Source organism: Cervus elaphus, chromosome 13, assembly GCF_910594005.1.
Source record: "Cervus elaphus chromosome 13, mCerEla1.1, whole genome shotgun sequence".
NCBI classification, from domain to species: Eukaryota; Metazoa; Chordata; class Mammalia; order Artiodactyla; family Cervidae; genus Cervus; species Cervus elaphus.
In genome coordinates this window covers 35223624-35238110 of record NC_057827.1, presented here as the reverse complement: position 1 = coordinate 35238110, position 14487 = coordinate 35223624, and the positions used below count along the sequence as shown (strand labels likewise).

General features: G+C 38.8%; 1 protein-coding gene across 2 annotated transcripts in view; it reads left to right on the top strand.

Annotated features, from left to right (window-relative positions):
• The window catches only part of SCAPER (S-phase cyclin A associated protein in the ER), a 400216-nt gene that overhangs the window by 47109 nt on the left and 338620 nt on the right, over positions 1–14487 (top strand). For both annotated transcript variants that reach the window (XM_043921754.1, XM_043921755.1), the window contains exon 5: positions 9805–10002. In XM_043921754.1, coding sequence (XP_043777689.1) covers positions 9805–10002 — 198 coding nt within the window. The remainder of the gene's footprint in view (positions 1–9804; positions 10003–14487) is intronic.

The window sequence follows — 14487 nt, the reverse complement described above, 5'->3', positions numbered from 1 at the left end:
ATGCCATCAGGCTATGCCACCTGCTTCCCCTTCTTGTTGCGGCACTTAAATAGAAGTCCAGGTCACTTCTCCTTATTCCTTGAAGGTATACTTTTCAGGCTCAGTGTGCACGCTCTACCATTTGCTATCCTCTAAAGTTCTTACATTTCTTTCCTCCAGTGGTTTTGTCTTCTGCTCATTCCTATGGTCTTGCCTTGTTCTCACTAGTGGTGACTCTCCTAGGATCTCAGACTCAGCCATCCCTCTTCTATCTGTCATCTTTCTTTCTTCCTTTTTCTCTCTGATCATGTGACTCTAATAATTCTTTGCAGTCTATAGATTGCATGTGATCTGTAATTGACTGATCCTACCACCCTTTCATTATCCCTTATACTCCATATAAGGAAAACAACATAATATTTTCCATATAGGGAAAACAGTAGAATGGGCAAGACTAGAGATCACTTCAAGAAAATCAGAGATACCACGGGAACATTTCATGCAAAGATGGGCACAATAAAAGACAGAAATGTTATGGACCTAACAGAAGCAGAAGATATTAAGAAGAGGTGGCAAGAATAAACAGAAGAACTATACAAAAAATGTCTTCATGACCCAGATAACCACGATGGTATGATCACTCAACTAGAGCCAAATATCCTGGAATGCAAAATCAAGTGGGCCTAAGGAAGCATCACTATAAACAGGCCAAGTGGAGGTGATGGAATTCCAAATGAGCTATTACAAATACTAAAAGATGAGGCTGTGAAAGTGCTGCACTCAGTATGCCAGCAAATTTGGAAAACTCAGCAGTGGCCACAGGACTGGAAAAGGTCAGTTTTCATTCCAATCCCAAAGAAAGGCAATCCCAAAGAATGTTAAAACTACTGTACAATTGCACTCATCTCACACGGTAGCAAAGTAATGCTTAAAATTCTCCAAGCCAGGCTTCAACAGTACGTGAAATGTGAACTTCCAGATGTTCAAGCTGGATTTAGAAAAGGTAGAAGAACCAGAGATCAAATTGCCAACATCTGTTGGATCATCAAAAAAGCAAGCGTTTCAGAAAAACATCTACTTTTGCTTTATTGACTACACCAAAGCCTTTGACTGTGTGGATCACAACAAACTGTGGAAAATTCTTAAAGAGATAGGAATACCAGACCACCTGACCTGAGAAATCTGTATGCAGGTCAAGAAGCAAGAGTTCGAACTGGATATAGAACAACAGACTGATTGCAAATCAGAAGAGGAGTACGTCAAAGCTGTATATTGTCACCCTGTTTATTTAAGTTCTATGCAGAGTACATCATGTGAAATGCCAGGGTAGATGAAGCACAAGCTGGAATCAAGATTGCCAGGAGAAATATCAGTAACCTCAGATATGCAGATGATACCACCTTTATGGCAGAAGAAGAACTAAAGAGCCTCTCGATGGAAGTGAAAGAGGAGACTGAAAAAGTTGGCTTAAAACTCAATATTCAGAAAATGAAGATCATGGCGTCTGGTCCCATCACTTCATGGCAAATAGATGGGGAAACGATGGAAACAGCGAGAGACTTTATTTTGGGGGGCTCCAAAATCACTGCAGATGGTGACTGCAGCCACATAATTAAAAGACGCTTGCTCCTTGGAAGAAATGCTTGACAATCCTAGACATCATATTAAAATTAGAGACATTACTTTGCCTTCAAAGCTATGGTTTTTCCAGTAGTCATGTATGGGTGTGAGAGTTGGACTCTCAAGAAAGCTGAGCGCTGAAGAATTGATGCTTTTGAACTGTGGTGTTGGAGAATATTCTTGAGAGTCCCTTGGACTGCAAGGAGATCCAACCAGTCCATCCTAAAGGAAATCAGTCCTGAATATCCATTGGAAGGACTGATGCTGAAGCTGAAACTCCAATACTTTGGCCACCTGATGTGAAGAACTGACTCATTGGAAAAGACCCTGATGCTGGGAAAGATTGAAGGCAGGAGGAGAAGGGGATGACAAAGGATGAGATGGTTGGATGGCATCACTGATGCAATGGAAATGAGTTTGAGTTAGCTCTGAGAGTTGGTGATAGACAGGGAAGCCTGGCGTGCTGCGGTCCATGGGTCGCAAAAGAGTCTGACATGACTGAGCGACTGAACTGGACTGAACTGAATACTTCATATGGCCACACTTTCCTGGAAATACACCTGAGATTCTGTGGTTTGCCTGTCATAATTATGTTCTTCCATATTCTCCCGACTGTCTGGCTACCCTGTCCCTTAGTAGTTCGTGTTTGACAGAGCTGTCCTCATTATAGCCACCTTTATACGTATTCTGCTCTGCACTCATGCATTTGAATGTAGCTGGAGAAAAGTATCAACTATATTGAATAGGCTTTTTTGACCTTTATGACCACTCTCCCGATATGGCTAATTCTGTCCCCAAATCCTATTTCATGTCCCTCATTATTCATTACTCTCCACATGCCATGGGCATTAAAAGGGGATAATAAAAGAATACTATGAAGAACCCTTTGTCACAGATAACCAGGACTAAATGAACTGATTGTTTGAAAGACAGAATCTATAAAAACTCACTCAAGATGAAATAGCCACTCTGAATAAATATAAATCTGTTAAAGAGATTAAGTCAATAATTGATAACCTTCCAAAACAGAAAGTACCAGACTGAGATGGATTCATTGTTGAATTCTACCAAGCATTTTAGGAAGACATTATATAAATTCTCTACAATCCATTTTAGAGGGCAGAAGCAGAGGGAATACTTCCTAACTCATTTTATGAGACTGACATTACTCTAACACCAAAACCAGACAAAGACACGACAAGAAAACTGCAGACCAATGACTCTCATGAACATAGATATAAAAATCCTCAACAAAATATTAGCAAGTCATATTTGACAATATTTAAAAAGAATGGCACCATGAGCAAGTGGAATTTCTCCCAAATGTGCAAGGTTGGTTCATCATTTGAGAATAAATCAATGGAATTCATCACAGCAACAGGCTAAAAAAGAAAAATCCTGTTATTATATCAACAGGTACAAGAAAAAAAAGTTTGACTAAATTCTCCAACTATAAGACTAGGAATAGTTGAGGGGAACTTCCTCAACTTAATTAAAAAACAAAACCCTACAGCTAACATGATACTAATGAGAGAAACTAGAAGCTTTCCCATTAAGGTCAGTTATGAGGAATTGGTTTTCAACATTATGATAGAAGTTCTAGTTCATGCAGTAAAACAAGAAAAGGGAATATAGGTAAACAGACAGGGAAGGAAGAAATAAGACTCTCTTTGTTCATAGATGACATGATCATCTGTGTAAGAAATCTCAAAGAGTCAACCAAAAAACTCTTATTACTAGTAATTGATTATAGAAAGTTGCAAGATACAAGATTAACATACTTGCTTTAACATCAGTTGCTTTCTTGTGTACCACCAATGAGTTAGTGGTATTTGAAATTAAATACATAGTACCACTTTATATCATCACTCCTCAAAATTAAATAGGTAGGTATAAATTTAACAGAATATATAGAAGATTTATATAAATGATAAAACTTTGATGAGTGAAATTAAAGCACTAAATAAATGAAGAGATGTTCCATGTTCATGAATAGGAAGACTCAATATTGTCAGGATATCATTTCTTTCCATTTTGAAGAATATAGTCAATACAATCCCAGCAAATTATTTTATAGATATCAGTAAACTTTTTCTAATGTGTATATGGCAAAGCAAAAGACACAGAATAGGCATCACAGTATTGAAGGAGAAGAACAAAATTGGAAGACTGACACCAACCAACTGCAAGACTTAAATAAAGCCACAGTAATCAAGGCAGGGTGATATTGGAGAAGAAAAGACAAATAGATATATGGAACAGAATAGAAATAATAGTCATAATATGACCCACATAGTAATCAACTGACCTTTGACAAAGGAGCAAAGCCGATACAGTGGTGCAAAAATAAGTCTTTTCAACAAATAGTGCTGGAACAACTGGATATTTATATGAAAAAAAAAAAAAAAAGAATCCAGACACAGACCTTACATTCTTCACAAAAAATTAACTCAAAATGAACCATTGACCTTAAATGTAGAAGTGTAAAACTCCTAGCTGATAATGTTGGAGAAAACCTAAAAGACCTTGGGTATGGTAATGACTTTAGGTACAGTAACAAAGGCATAATTCCTGAAAGAAATCATTGATAAGCTGGATTTCATTAAAATTAAAAACTTCTGCAAAAGATGATGTCAAAAGAATGAGAAGGTAAGTCACAGACTTGGGAGAATGTATTTGGAAAAAGACATCCAATAAAAGATGTCCAATAACATCCGGTAACATGAGGTAACTGTTACCCAAAATATACAAAGAACTCTTAACTCAACAGTAAGAAACAACCTGATTGAAAAATGAGCTGAAGACCTTAACAACCAACTCACCAAAGAGGATGTACCAATAGCATGTGAAAAGGTATGCCGCATCATTTGCTATCAGGAATGCAAATTAAAACAATGAGCTACCATCACACACCTATTAGAATGACCAAAATCGGGAACTCTGACAACTCCAATTGCTGGTGAGGATGAAGAGCCACAGAAACTCTCATTCAATACTGGTGAGAATTCAGAGTGAGAATTCAGCCACTTGGGAATACAGTTTGGCAGTTTCTTACAAAAGTAAATATAATCTTACCTCGTGATTCAACAGTCATGCCTTTGGTATAGATGAAGATGAGTTGAAAACTTACGTCTACACCAAAACATGTACATGGATTTATAGCAGCCTTCTTGGCAAAACTTGGAAGCAACTAAGATGTTATTCAGTAGATGAATGGATAAATAAACCGTGGTACATCTAGACAATGGAATATTATTCAGCTCTAGAAAGAAATGATCTATCAGGCCGTGAAAAGACATAGAGGAAATTAATTGTGTATTATTAAGGAAAAGAAGCCAATCTGAAAAGGTTACATACTATATGATTCCAACCTTAAGATGTTTTGGAAAAGACGAAATATGGAGACAGTAAAAAGATCAGTTGTTGCCAGATGTTTAGGTCCATAGGTTTTGTCAGGTTATCAGGGGGAGTTGACAAGAGTTCTAAGAGAGGGAAGTGAGAAATCTCAGTTTTCTCCTTCCCCTTTCCCTCTCTTTTTCTTTTCTTTCTTCCTTGTTTTCTCTCAAAAGTGATTGATTAAATTAGTATATAGCATTTGTTATTTTGAATTTTATTTAAAACATGAAGTTCAGTTGTGTTTAGCTTTTTCCAAAAGTTTAGATCGCTTTGTCTTCTGTTGCATGTCTTGGAAACAGGCACAGTAAGCCATAGCAATGAGATCAGTTCAATCACTCAGTCGTGTCCAACTCCATGAACTACAGCACCCCAGGTTTCCCTGTCCTGTCCTGTCCATCACCAACTCCTGGAGCCTACTCAGACTCAAGTCCATCACATCGGTGATGCCATCCAACTATCTCATCCTCTGTCGTCCCCTTCTCCTGCCTTCAGTCTTTCCCAGCATCAGGGTCTTTTCCAGTGAGTCGATTCTTTGCATCAGGTGGCCAAAGCATTGGAGTTTTAGCTTTAGCATCAGTCCTTCCAATGGATATTCAGGACTGATTTCCTTTAGGATGGACTGGTTGGATCTCCTTGCAGTCCAAGGGGCTCTCAAGAGTCTTCTCCAACACCACAGTTCAAAAGCATCAATTCTCTGGTGCTCAGCTTTCTTTATAGTCCAACTCTCATATCCATACATGACTACTGGAAAACCCATAGCTTTGACTAGACAGACCTTTGTGAGTAAAGTAATGTCTCTGCTTTTTAATATGCTGTCTAGGATTGTCATAGCTTTTCTTCCAATGAGCAAGCATCTTTTAATTTCATGGCTGCAGTCACCATCTGCAGTGATTTTGGAGTCCACAACAATAAAGTCTCTCTCTGTTTCCGTTGTTTCCCCATCTATTTGCCATGAAGTGATGGGACTGGATGCCATAATCTTAGTTTTCTGAATGTTGAGCTTTAAGCCAACTTTTTCACTCTCCTCTTTCATTTCCATGTAGAGGCTCTTTAATTCTTCTTCTCTTTTTGCCATAAGGGTGATGTCATCTGCATATCTGAGGTTATTGATATTCCTCCTGGCAATCTTGATTCCAGCTTGTGCTTCATCCAGCCCAGCATTTGGCATGATGTATTCTGCATATAAGTTAAATAAGCAGGGTGACAATACACAGCTTTGACGTACTCGTTTCCTGATTGGGAACCCGTCTGTTGTTCCATGTCCAGTTCTAACTCTTGCTTCTTGACCTGCATACAGATTTCTCAGGAGGCAGGTCAGATGGCCTGGTATTCTCATCTATTTAAGAATTATCCACAATTTGTTGTAATCCACACAGTCAAAGGCTTTGGCGTAGTCAAAGCAGAAAGTAGATGTTTTTCAGTAAAGCAGAAGTAGATATTATTCTGGAACTCTCTTGCTTTTGTGATGATCCAGCAGATGTTGGCAAGGAAATGGTTACCTAATTTTGAATCTTGCCTTTGTCTCTTAGTGTGAGACTTTGGGTTTATCATTTAATTTAGCTACACCTAAGTTTTCTCCTGTAAAAAATGGAGCTAATAGTTGTAACTACGATGGGCTTCCCTGGTGGCTCAGTGGTAAAGAATCTCCCTGCTAAAGCAGGAGACGTGGGTTCAATCCGTGGTCAGGAAAGGTCCCACATGTCTTGGGGCAAGTAAGCCTGGGCATGACAACTATTGAGACTGTACCCAGAGCCTGGGAGCTGCAGCTGCTGAAGCTCACTCACTAGAGAGTGACCTCTACTTGTCACAACTAGAGAGAAGCCCACAAAGCAATGAAGACCCAGCACAGCCAGTAAATAAGTAAATAAAAAATAGTAACTATGATAAAAATTACTTCAAAGATTAAATGAAATATAGCTATATGGAAAGCACTTAACACAGTGCCTGGCACATAGCAAGCATGCCATGAATGTTAAGAGCTGCTGCAGTTATTATTATCACTGCTATTATTTTTATCAGTGGTTGGTAAAGAACCCTATATTTTGAAACTTTATACAGACTTATCAGACAATTTGACATGTCTCTTCTACCTTTCTTCAGAAGTTTGGCAATTTTGCCATTAGTTTATTCACATTTTTCTTTGAGCATATTTCTTTTCCTCTGTATCTTTCCCCCTCTAATCATAGCTAACATTTTGTGGGTACTTACTGTGGGCCAGGTGCTTTGTGAAATACGCTGTGAACAGTGAAGCAGAAGTTGGAACTCTAGGTTCTGGTCCCAGTTCTGTCATTCAGCCTTTTCACTGGCTCAAAAAAATGAATCTTACTAAGCCTTAGTTTTATCATGTACAAAATAGGGATAATAATATTTGTCCCGTCTTCATATTAAGACTTTGTTTGAACATTAAATGATATGTTTTCAAGAGGGTGGGACAGATTGAGAGAGCAGCATTGCCGTATGTACACTACGATGTGTGAAATAGCTAGCAAGCGGGAAGCGGCTGTAGCGTGCAGGGAGCTTAGCGTGGTGCTCTGTGATGACCTGGAGGGGCGGCGTAGGCAGCAGGAGGGAGCCTCAGCAGCAAGGGCATATATATACACTTACAGCTGGTTCATGTTGTTATAAGCAGAAACCAACACAGTACTGTAAATCTGTTGTTGTTTAGTTGCTAAGTTGCTTTACGACCCCATGGACTGTAGCCCTTCCAGGCTTCACTGTTCATGGGATTTCTCAGGCAGAAACACTGGAGCAGGTTGCCATTTCCTTCTCCAGGGTATCTTCCCGACCCAGGGATCAAACCTGCATCTCCTGTTTGGCAGGCTGATTCTTTACTACTGAGCCACCAGGGAAAGCATAAAGCAATTATCCTGCAATTAAAAAAAGCCGTTCATAAAATAAATGTGCACATATAAAGTATTGCTATTTTTGTCAAACTTAAATGTCAGATTTGCATAGTACATTGCCCTTCAGATGGAATTACCTAGATGTAATTTGTTCCTTTCTAGAGTCTTTCTTAATAGAAGTCTCACATAGAGCAATCACAGAGAATAGAAACATCTTAACCTGAAAGCAGTTTTGCCTATTATGCATTTTAAGAAAGGTTGGTTAAAGTATTTGAACAATATCCATATGTACATGATAGGGTAAAGACATAAATGGGTAAAGATGGGTTAGAATATTTTTGAGAATTTCATGTGATTATTATCTGAATTCACAGGAAGCTACTTGTGCTTCACCGATTATTCTAGAAAAAGTTTGTGATGGAAGTATAATTCAGGAAAATTCAAGTGAATTTTAAGGTTGTGTGAAATATATATAGAGAAATGAGGTGGTCTGGAATATCTGGTAAAGGGCTGTTAGCACAGGGCCTTGGGGTGCAGTGTAACGGGAAGTCAGTGGTGTAATTGCAGAGCTCTAACTGGAAGATGGTCTCCTGTGGCTCTGTGATCTTGGACAAACCAGTTTCTAAATCTCAGTTTTCTAAGCTGTAAAGTGCAGCTAATAATACATATTTTAAAATTTGTGTAAGGGGATATTTACTATCATAATTAGATCATTACTACTAGAGTTGGAAAGTACTTGGAGAGCCATTAAGGCAAAGGTTTTGTGGGTTGTTGATGATTACTTTAAATTTTATTGCTTGAGTGTTGAGAATCTGGGCCTGGATTAGGACTGTCAGATAAAATATTTACAAATTTTTATTTGCTGTGTCTGACAGCCTTCATCTGGATGAGGGACTGTGGAAGGAGGATGAGTAGCTCCATCTCAGCCTCTTAAGAGTGTGTGTCTTTGTGTGTGTAAATGTTTTGTTTGCTTGCCTTTTGGTAATGAAGATTCTGTATAAGCCGAAGGTTGGCTATAAAAGAGTTTTGAAGTATAGAAACCACTGTTACTTTGAAGGCCAAAGCATAAAACAACACTGAAGCCTATTAACTTCTACTTTGGGTGTTCTTCACTCTGGGACTCTTATATGAAGAAGGGAAAACAGACAAGCTAATAGGAATGGTTTACACACACACAGGACAACCCAAAGCAACTTGGGATTGTTTGCTGTTCTAACTGTGGTACAAGTATTTATTTACTTATCAGTTTAAGTAGCCACAGAGAGAAAAGCAACTCGTTTGTACTTCTAGTGAGAAGGTTCAAGTCTTCCTATAAACTACTTACTCATGTTTGTGGTGGAATGATTCTTTGGTAGTCTGTAAAAGTATAGAATATAATCTTGTATTTCCAAAATCTGCCTGTACTACCGAGGAAAGACTGGGTCATATGAATGCTGTAGTTACTTTACTTGGTGAATCTGCTTTGCAGCTGATGCTTGGTTTTATTCATCAGTATTCTTTTCTAGTAAATTGTTTCGTATTTGTATGTTGATTTTTACTTTTAGTGGAAAAATGGTTTAAGATGAAGTTAAGTAACTGAATGTAAGTAGAGAATATGTCATTTCTAAATGAAAATAATATATGCCAGCAACTTCACAATGATGAAATGGTTATCTATTATTTGTTAATGTATTTAAATGTGCCATACATGTATTTTAGTAAACCAGGAGCCCTTTTAGTGCTCTTTTTCGACCAAGAGTCTAGTCATCATTAAAATCATCCTAATTTTCAATGAGACATGTAATTGATATTACAAACCTGCTGGTTTTATTTAAAATGAGAAGCTTTGTTTTGGTGAATTCAGTGTGATGTAATGTGAAAAGAAGGACATCATGTTTTTAAGTATTTATGTTGAAAAATGTGATTTATAAAAAAATCTAGTTCCTGGAGGCATCAAACATTTTTTTTTCATGTTTCATTTCCTCAGAACACTACAGTAGACTGTAAAATGACATCATCTACAACTGGAGATAAACACTTTGATAAAAGTCCCACTAAAACAAGACACCCTCGGAAAGTTGATCTAAGAGCTCGATACTGGGCGTTTCTTTTTGACAACCTTCGCCGGGCAGTAGATGAAATCTACGTGACTTGTGAATCAGATCAGAGTGTGGTGGAATGTAAGGTAAGGTTTGCTTTAAGTTTTTGAAATCCATTTAATGTCAGATTCACCAGTTTTTGCTCTATCTAACTTTTATTTACCTCTGTATACAGTCCTTCAGTATTAACTATAATCTCCGTGCTATACCCTACATCCTCAGAACGTACTCGTCTTAAAACTGAAGTTTGTACCCTTTACCAGCATCTCCCTATCTCCCCTATCACTTGCAGCCACGATTCTACAGTTGGCTTCTGTGAATGCATCAGGTTTTTCTTTGTTTTGATTTTTTAAGATTACCCTTGTTGTTGTTTGAGTTACCTAATTGTGTACTTTTATATTCTGTGCAAGATTTGGTAGAAAATTGTCTTGATATATAGTCCTAGGCGAGAAATTAAAGGATAGGTACACACACACACACACACACACAATTTATTTAAAGATCTCTCTTGACTGCATTCTCCATTGGTACTGTAGGTGGCATTAGTGAGATTTTCACATTCTTTGGTTTCATGTTTAATGTCTTTAATTGGACATTGCCCCTTTTCTATTGAGATACTTGTCACTCTCCTCATCAGCTTTGGTGAGGGGAAAGTGAGATTGATGGCTAACCGTAAACAACTCTGGGTGGGATTGGGATGTCGTTGTAAGGTGTGTTTTCTAATTTTAGATAACCTTGTGTTTGTAATAGGATGTTAAACAGACACATAGCATAATCTGTCTCTGAAAATTCTCTAGAAAGCCTGGCCTTTTAGTAGATACAAACTATATGCTGTATTTATACTAAATAAAATTATTTTTGAGAAAAATCAGGATGATACATCTTCATAGAAAGATTACAGAGGCAGCTTCTGTTTCTACAGTGAACATGGTTAAAAATCCTGGAATTCATTATTTAACCTTTGAAACACATGAAGAGTCAAAGCAAAGTTATATGTTGAAACAATAGCTGTGTTTCCTATAAAATTGGAAACTGCCAAAATATGTTTTAGACTAACTTAAAAATATGACTCAACAGAAACAGGTTTCAGAATGAACAGTGATTGAAATCATCCAAGTTTATGCTTTGTTTGTCACAATTAATATTGTTAACTATCAGCTGTAAAACTTTTTTTATGTTTTAAGAAAAATCATATTGTTGGGGTGTAGTCTCCACTCCTTGTTTTCCATTTCAGCCTGCGGGGAACTGGATGTGTGGCTCTGGGGTACTGGGGGCCCCGTGGAATATAGAGACTGGTATCTGCATCTCCCTTAGAGATTTCGTAGCATAACAAGCTTGCTGGAGTAGCTCATGCCAGCTGAGCTTAGAGGGACTTCAGGGTAGTAAGCTTTCTTTGGAAGGAGTTAGGATGGGACTTGTCACTGATCGAGTAAAGAGGACCCCCAGTGCATCTGATAATTTCTGTGAGGGAAGGATTTTAGACATTGGTGAGGTTGTTGGAGTAATAGGGACTTCCTGTGAGGATACTTGGTTAGGTATCAGTAGAATATACCAAAGTCTGATGGAGTTGAGGCAGATCTTGCTTTGGGCAAGGGAGCCAGGGTGAACCTGACCACTGCCTAGAGAACCACGAGTGCTCCCTGTGCAGAAATTACCATGTACTGCAGAGATCAGTAGGGACTACTCACTTCACATTGTTCCAGAGAAGGATTAGGGACTCATCTCTGCCTGGCAGCACTTGACTCTGTTGTTGGTCAGCATCATCTTAGTCTGATGAGCTAATGGGCTGATGACTGTTTGAAGATCCATCACTAATATCTGGTAAGTGGAATATTGCTCTGTTCCCACAACTGCCACTTATGGCAGGGACATAAGTTTGTGAATGTAGGATAGTGTTAAGGGGTACAGAGGAGGAAGAGGGGAAAGACTCCGTGAAAATAAGCCATGTTTTTCCCCACCACAGGCATCTGATAAAGGCCATCTAATTCTCACTTGTGCTAGGTTGTCAGACAACAATAGGCAGGTTGTCTGAAGATAGGATTTAAAAATCAAACTTTGATAATTGAATGTGACTGAAAAATTGTGGATTTCACTGAGCATACTCAGCAGGTTTAGGATTCAACTGAGTAGCTAGTTATTTGTGGAAAAAGATAAAAGTATTCCATGTTTGTATCTCAATAGTTGAGACTTCTCATTTCAACAAGTTAAGTCAAGATCAAAATGAGATGTGAGAAAATGCTTAGAAAAGTATAACATACTATAAAAAGAAAATAAATTTTATAGTTAGATGAAAGGAGAAGTCACAGATGAAGATAGGGGAATATAGATCCAGGACAGAGAAGAATCATTGTAGAAGCAGGAAGTATATAAGAAAATAGGAATGTCCCAGAGGCCATGGAAGAAGTAGGAGTGGTACATAGGTTAAGAATGACTGCAGTTGAGAGAAAGCGTGGCATTCAAGAGGGATAGGAACAGATGGGATCAAGGCAGAAACTTGTGATAAGAATTTGAAATTCCATTTGAGGGGTTCTTTGCCCTTTTATATTTTCAAGAAGTAGAAGGTGTGGTGTTGGAAGAGGGTGGAAAGATCTGAAATAACTGTGATGGAGAATGAAAGGGCAGACTTTTGGAAGCCACAGGGTTGCCTAGAAACCTTGGTGGTCACAGTTGAGACTGGAAATTCTTCTCTTTCTTGTATGTTCAGTTTTCCTGATTAGAGTCTTCTTGTATCAGAGCTCCTGTGAAACTCTTATTAATGTCACTCCGTGTTGGTCAGCCCAGTGGATGTTTTCAGTCCCTCCCTTGACCTCTGAGTAGCATTTCACACTGTGACCACTCCCCTTACAGCACTTTGGCTTTTATAGAACCACCACTGCTAGTTTTCTTCCTTCTTTGTTGGTTGCTGCCTCTGCTTCCTTTTGTTGGCTTTTCCTTCTCCACCTTTCCTTTAGCTTTCGGGAATTCATTAAGGCTTGTTTTATTCTCACTATTAGTTTCTCCCTCTGCGTTTTCTCCATGCCATGGCTTAATTTATTGTTGATTTCCTGATGATTTCTTCAGTTTATATCTCTAGCCTATACCTTTCTTCTGATTTTCAGACTTGTATATTCAGCTAGCCTAGTTGGCATCTCCACTTGGATATTTCATAAGCATGTCAAACTGATGTATATAGAAACAAGTTCATGATGACTCCCTCTACCCTAAACCTGGAGATATATTTTTCTTCCCTGAATTGGCAGGGAGTCCCTCCATCTTCCTCCCTTCACCCCACACTAGCCACTGTCCAGTGAATGGACCTCTTTGAGTTCAGTTCAGTTCAGTTGCTCAGTCGTGTCTGACTCTTGGCGACCCAATGGACTGCAGCACACCAGGCTTCCCTGTCCATCACCAACTCCTGGAGCTTACTCAAACTCATGTCCATTGAGTTGGTGATGCCATCCAACCATCTCATTCTCTGTTGTCCCCTTCTCCTCCTGACTTCAACCTTTCCCAGCATCAGGGTCTTTTCATATGAGTCAGTTCTTTGCATCAGGTGGCCAAAGTATTGGAGTTTCAACTTCAGCATCAGTCCTTCCAATGAATATTCAGGACTGATTTCCTTTAGGATGGACTGGTTTTATCTCCTTGCTGTCTAAGGGACTCTCAAGAGTTTTCTCCAGCACCACAGTTCAAAAGCATCAATTCTTTGGTGCTCAATTTTCTTTATAGTCCAACTCTCACATCCATACTGGAAAACCCATAGCTTTGACTAGATGGACCTTTGTTGGCAAAGTAATGTCTCTGCTTTTTAATAGTCTTTGAATATTAGCTCCTAAATCTTTCCAATCTGCCAATTCTCTTATTCTCTACTGCTACCATTCTAGTCCAAGCTGCCATTATATTAGTAAAGTCCCTGGATCACAATTGAAATCTTTTAGCAGGACTCCCTGCATCCTTCCAATCCATTCTCTATACAATAGGCAAACTGATACTTAAAAAAACAACAAATATGAGCTCTGATTTCTTTGATTATAGCTCCTCAAAAGTTTCCCTTTGCTCTGTGCATTAAAATCTCCAGCATGACCTTCAAATCTTGAGTGAGTTGATTTGTGTAAACCTCATTTCACACCACTCTTGTCTCCTCCCTTCTGCCTCATTTAAACCAGCCTTCTTTCTAACTCAAACATGCCAGGTGCTCGCAAGTCTTGAGATCCTCCCACATTCTGATTTTTTTGCCAAGATATTTTCTCCTCACTCTTCTTGCCCAGCACCTCTTCACCTCCCCCATCCGTTTTACCTAACTCCCATTCCTAGTATAGGTTTCAATTTAAGTGTCACTTTCTCAGGGGAGGTTATCATGTTTCAGACTAAATCAGGTTCCCTGCTAATACAGAGTTCACACTCAGTGTCTGCATGGGATTGGTTCCAAGACACCTCTCCTGCCCTTGCCATGTGGATACCAATATCCACGGATGCTCATGCCCCTTTTATAAAATGATGTAATACATTCAGCCCTGGATATCCATGGGTTCTGCTTGGGCACGTATGGCCTGACTGTACTCTCATAGCATACTTTCTCTAGAAACATTTTA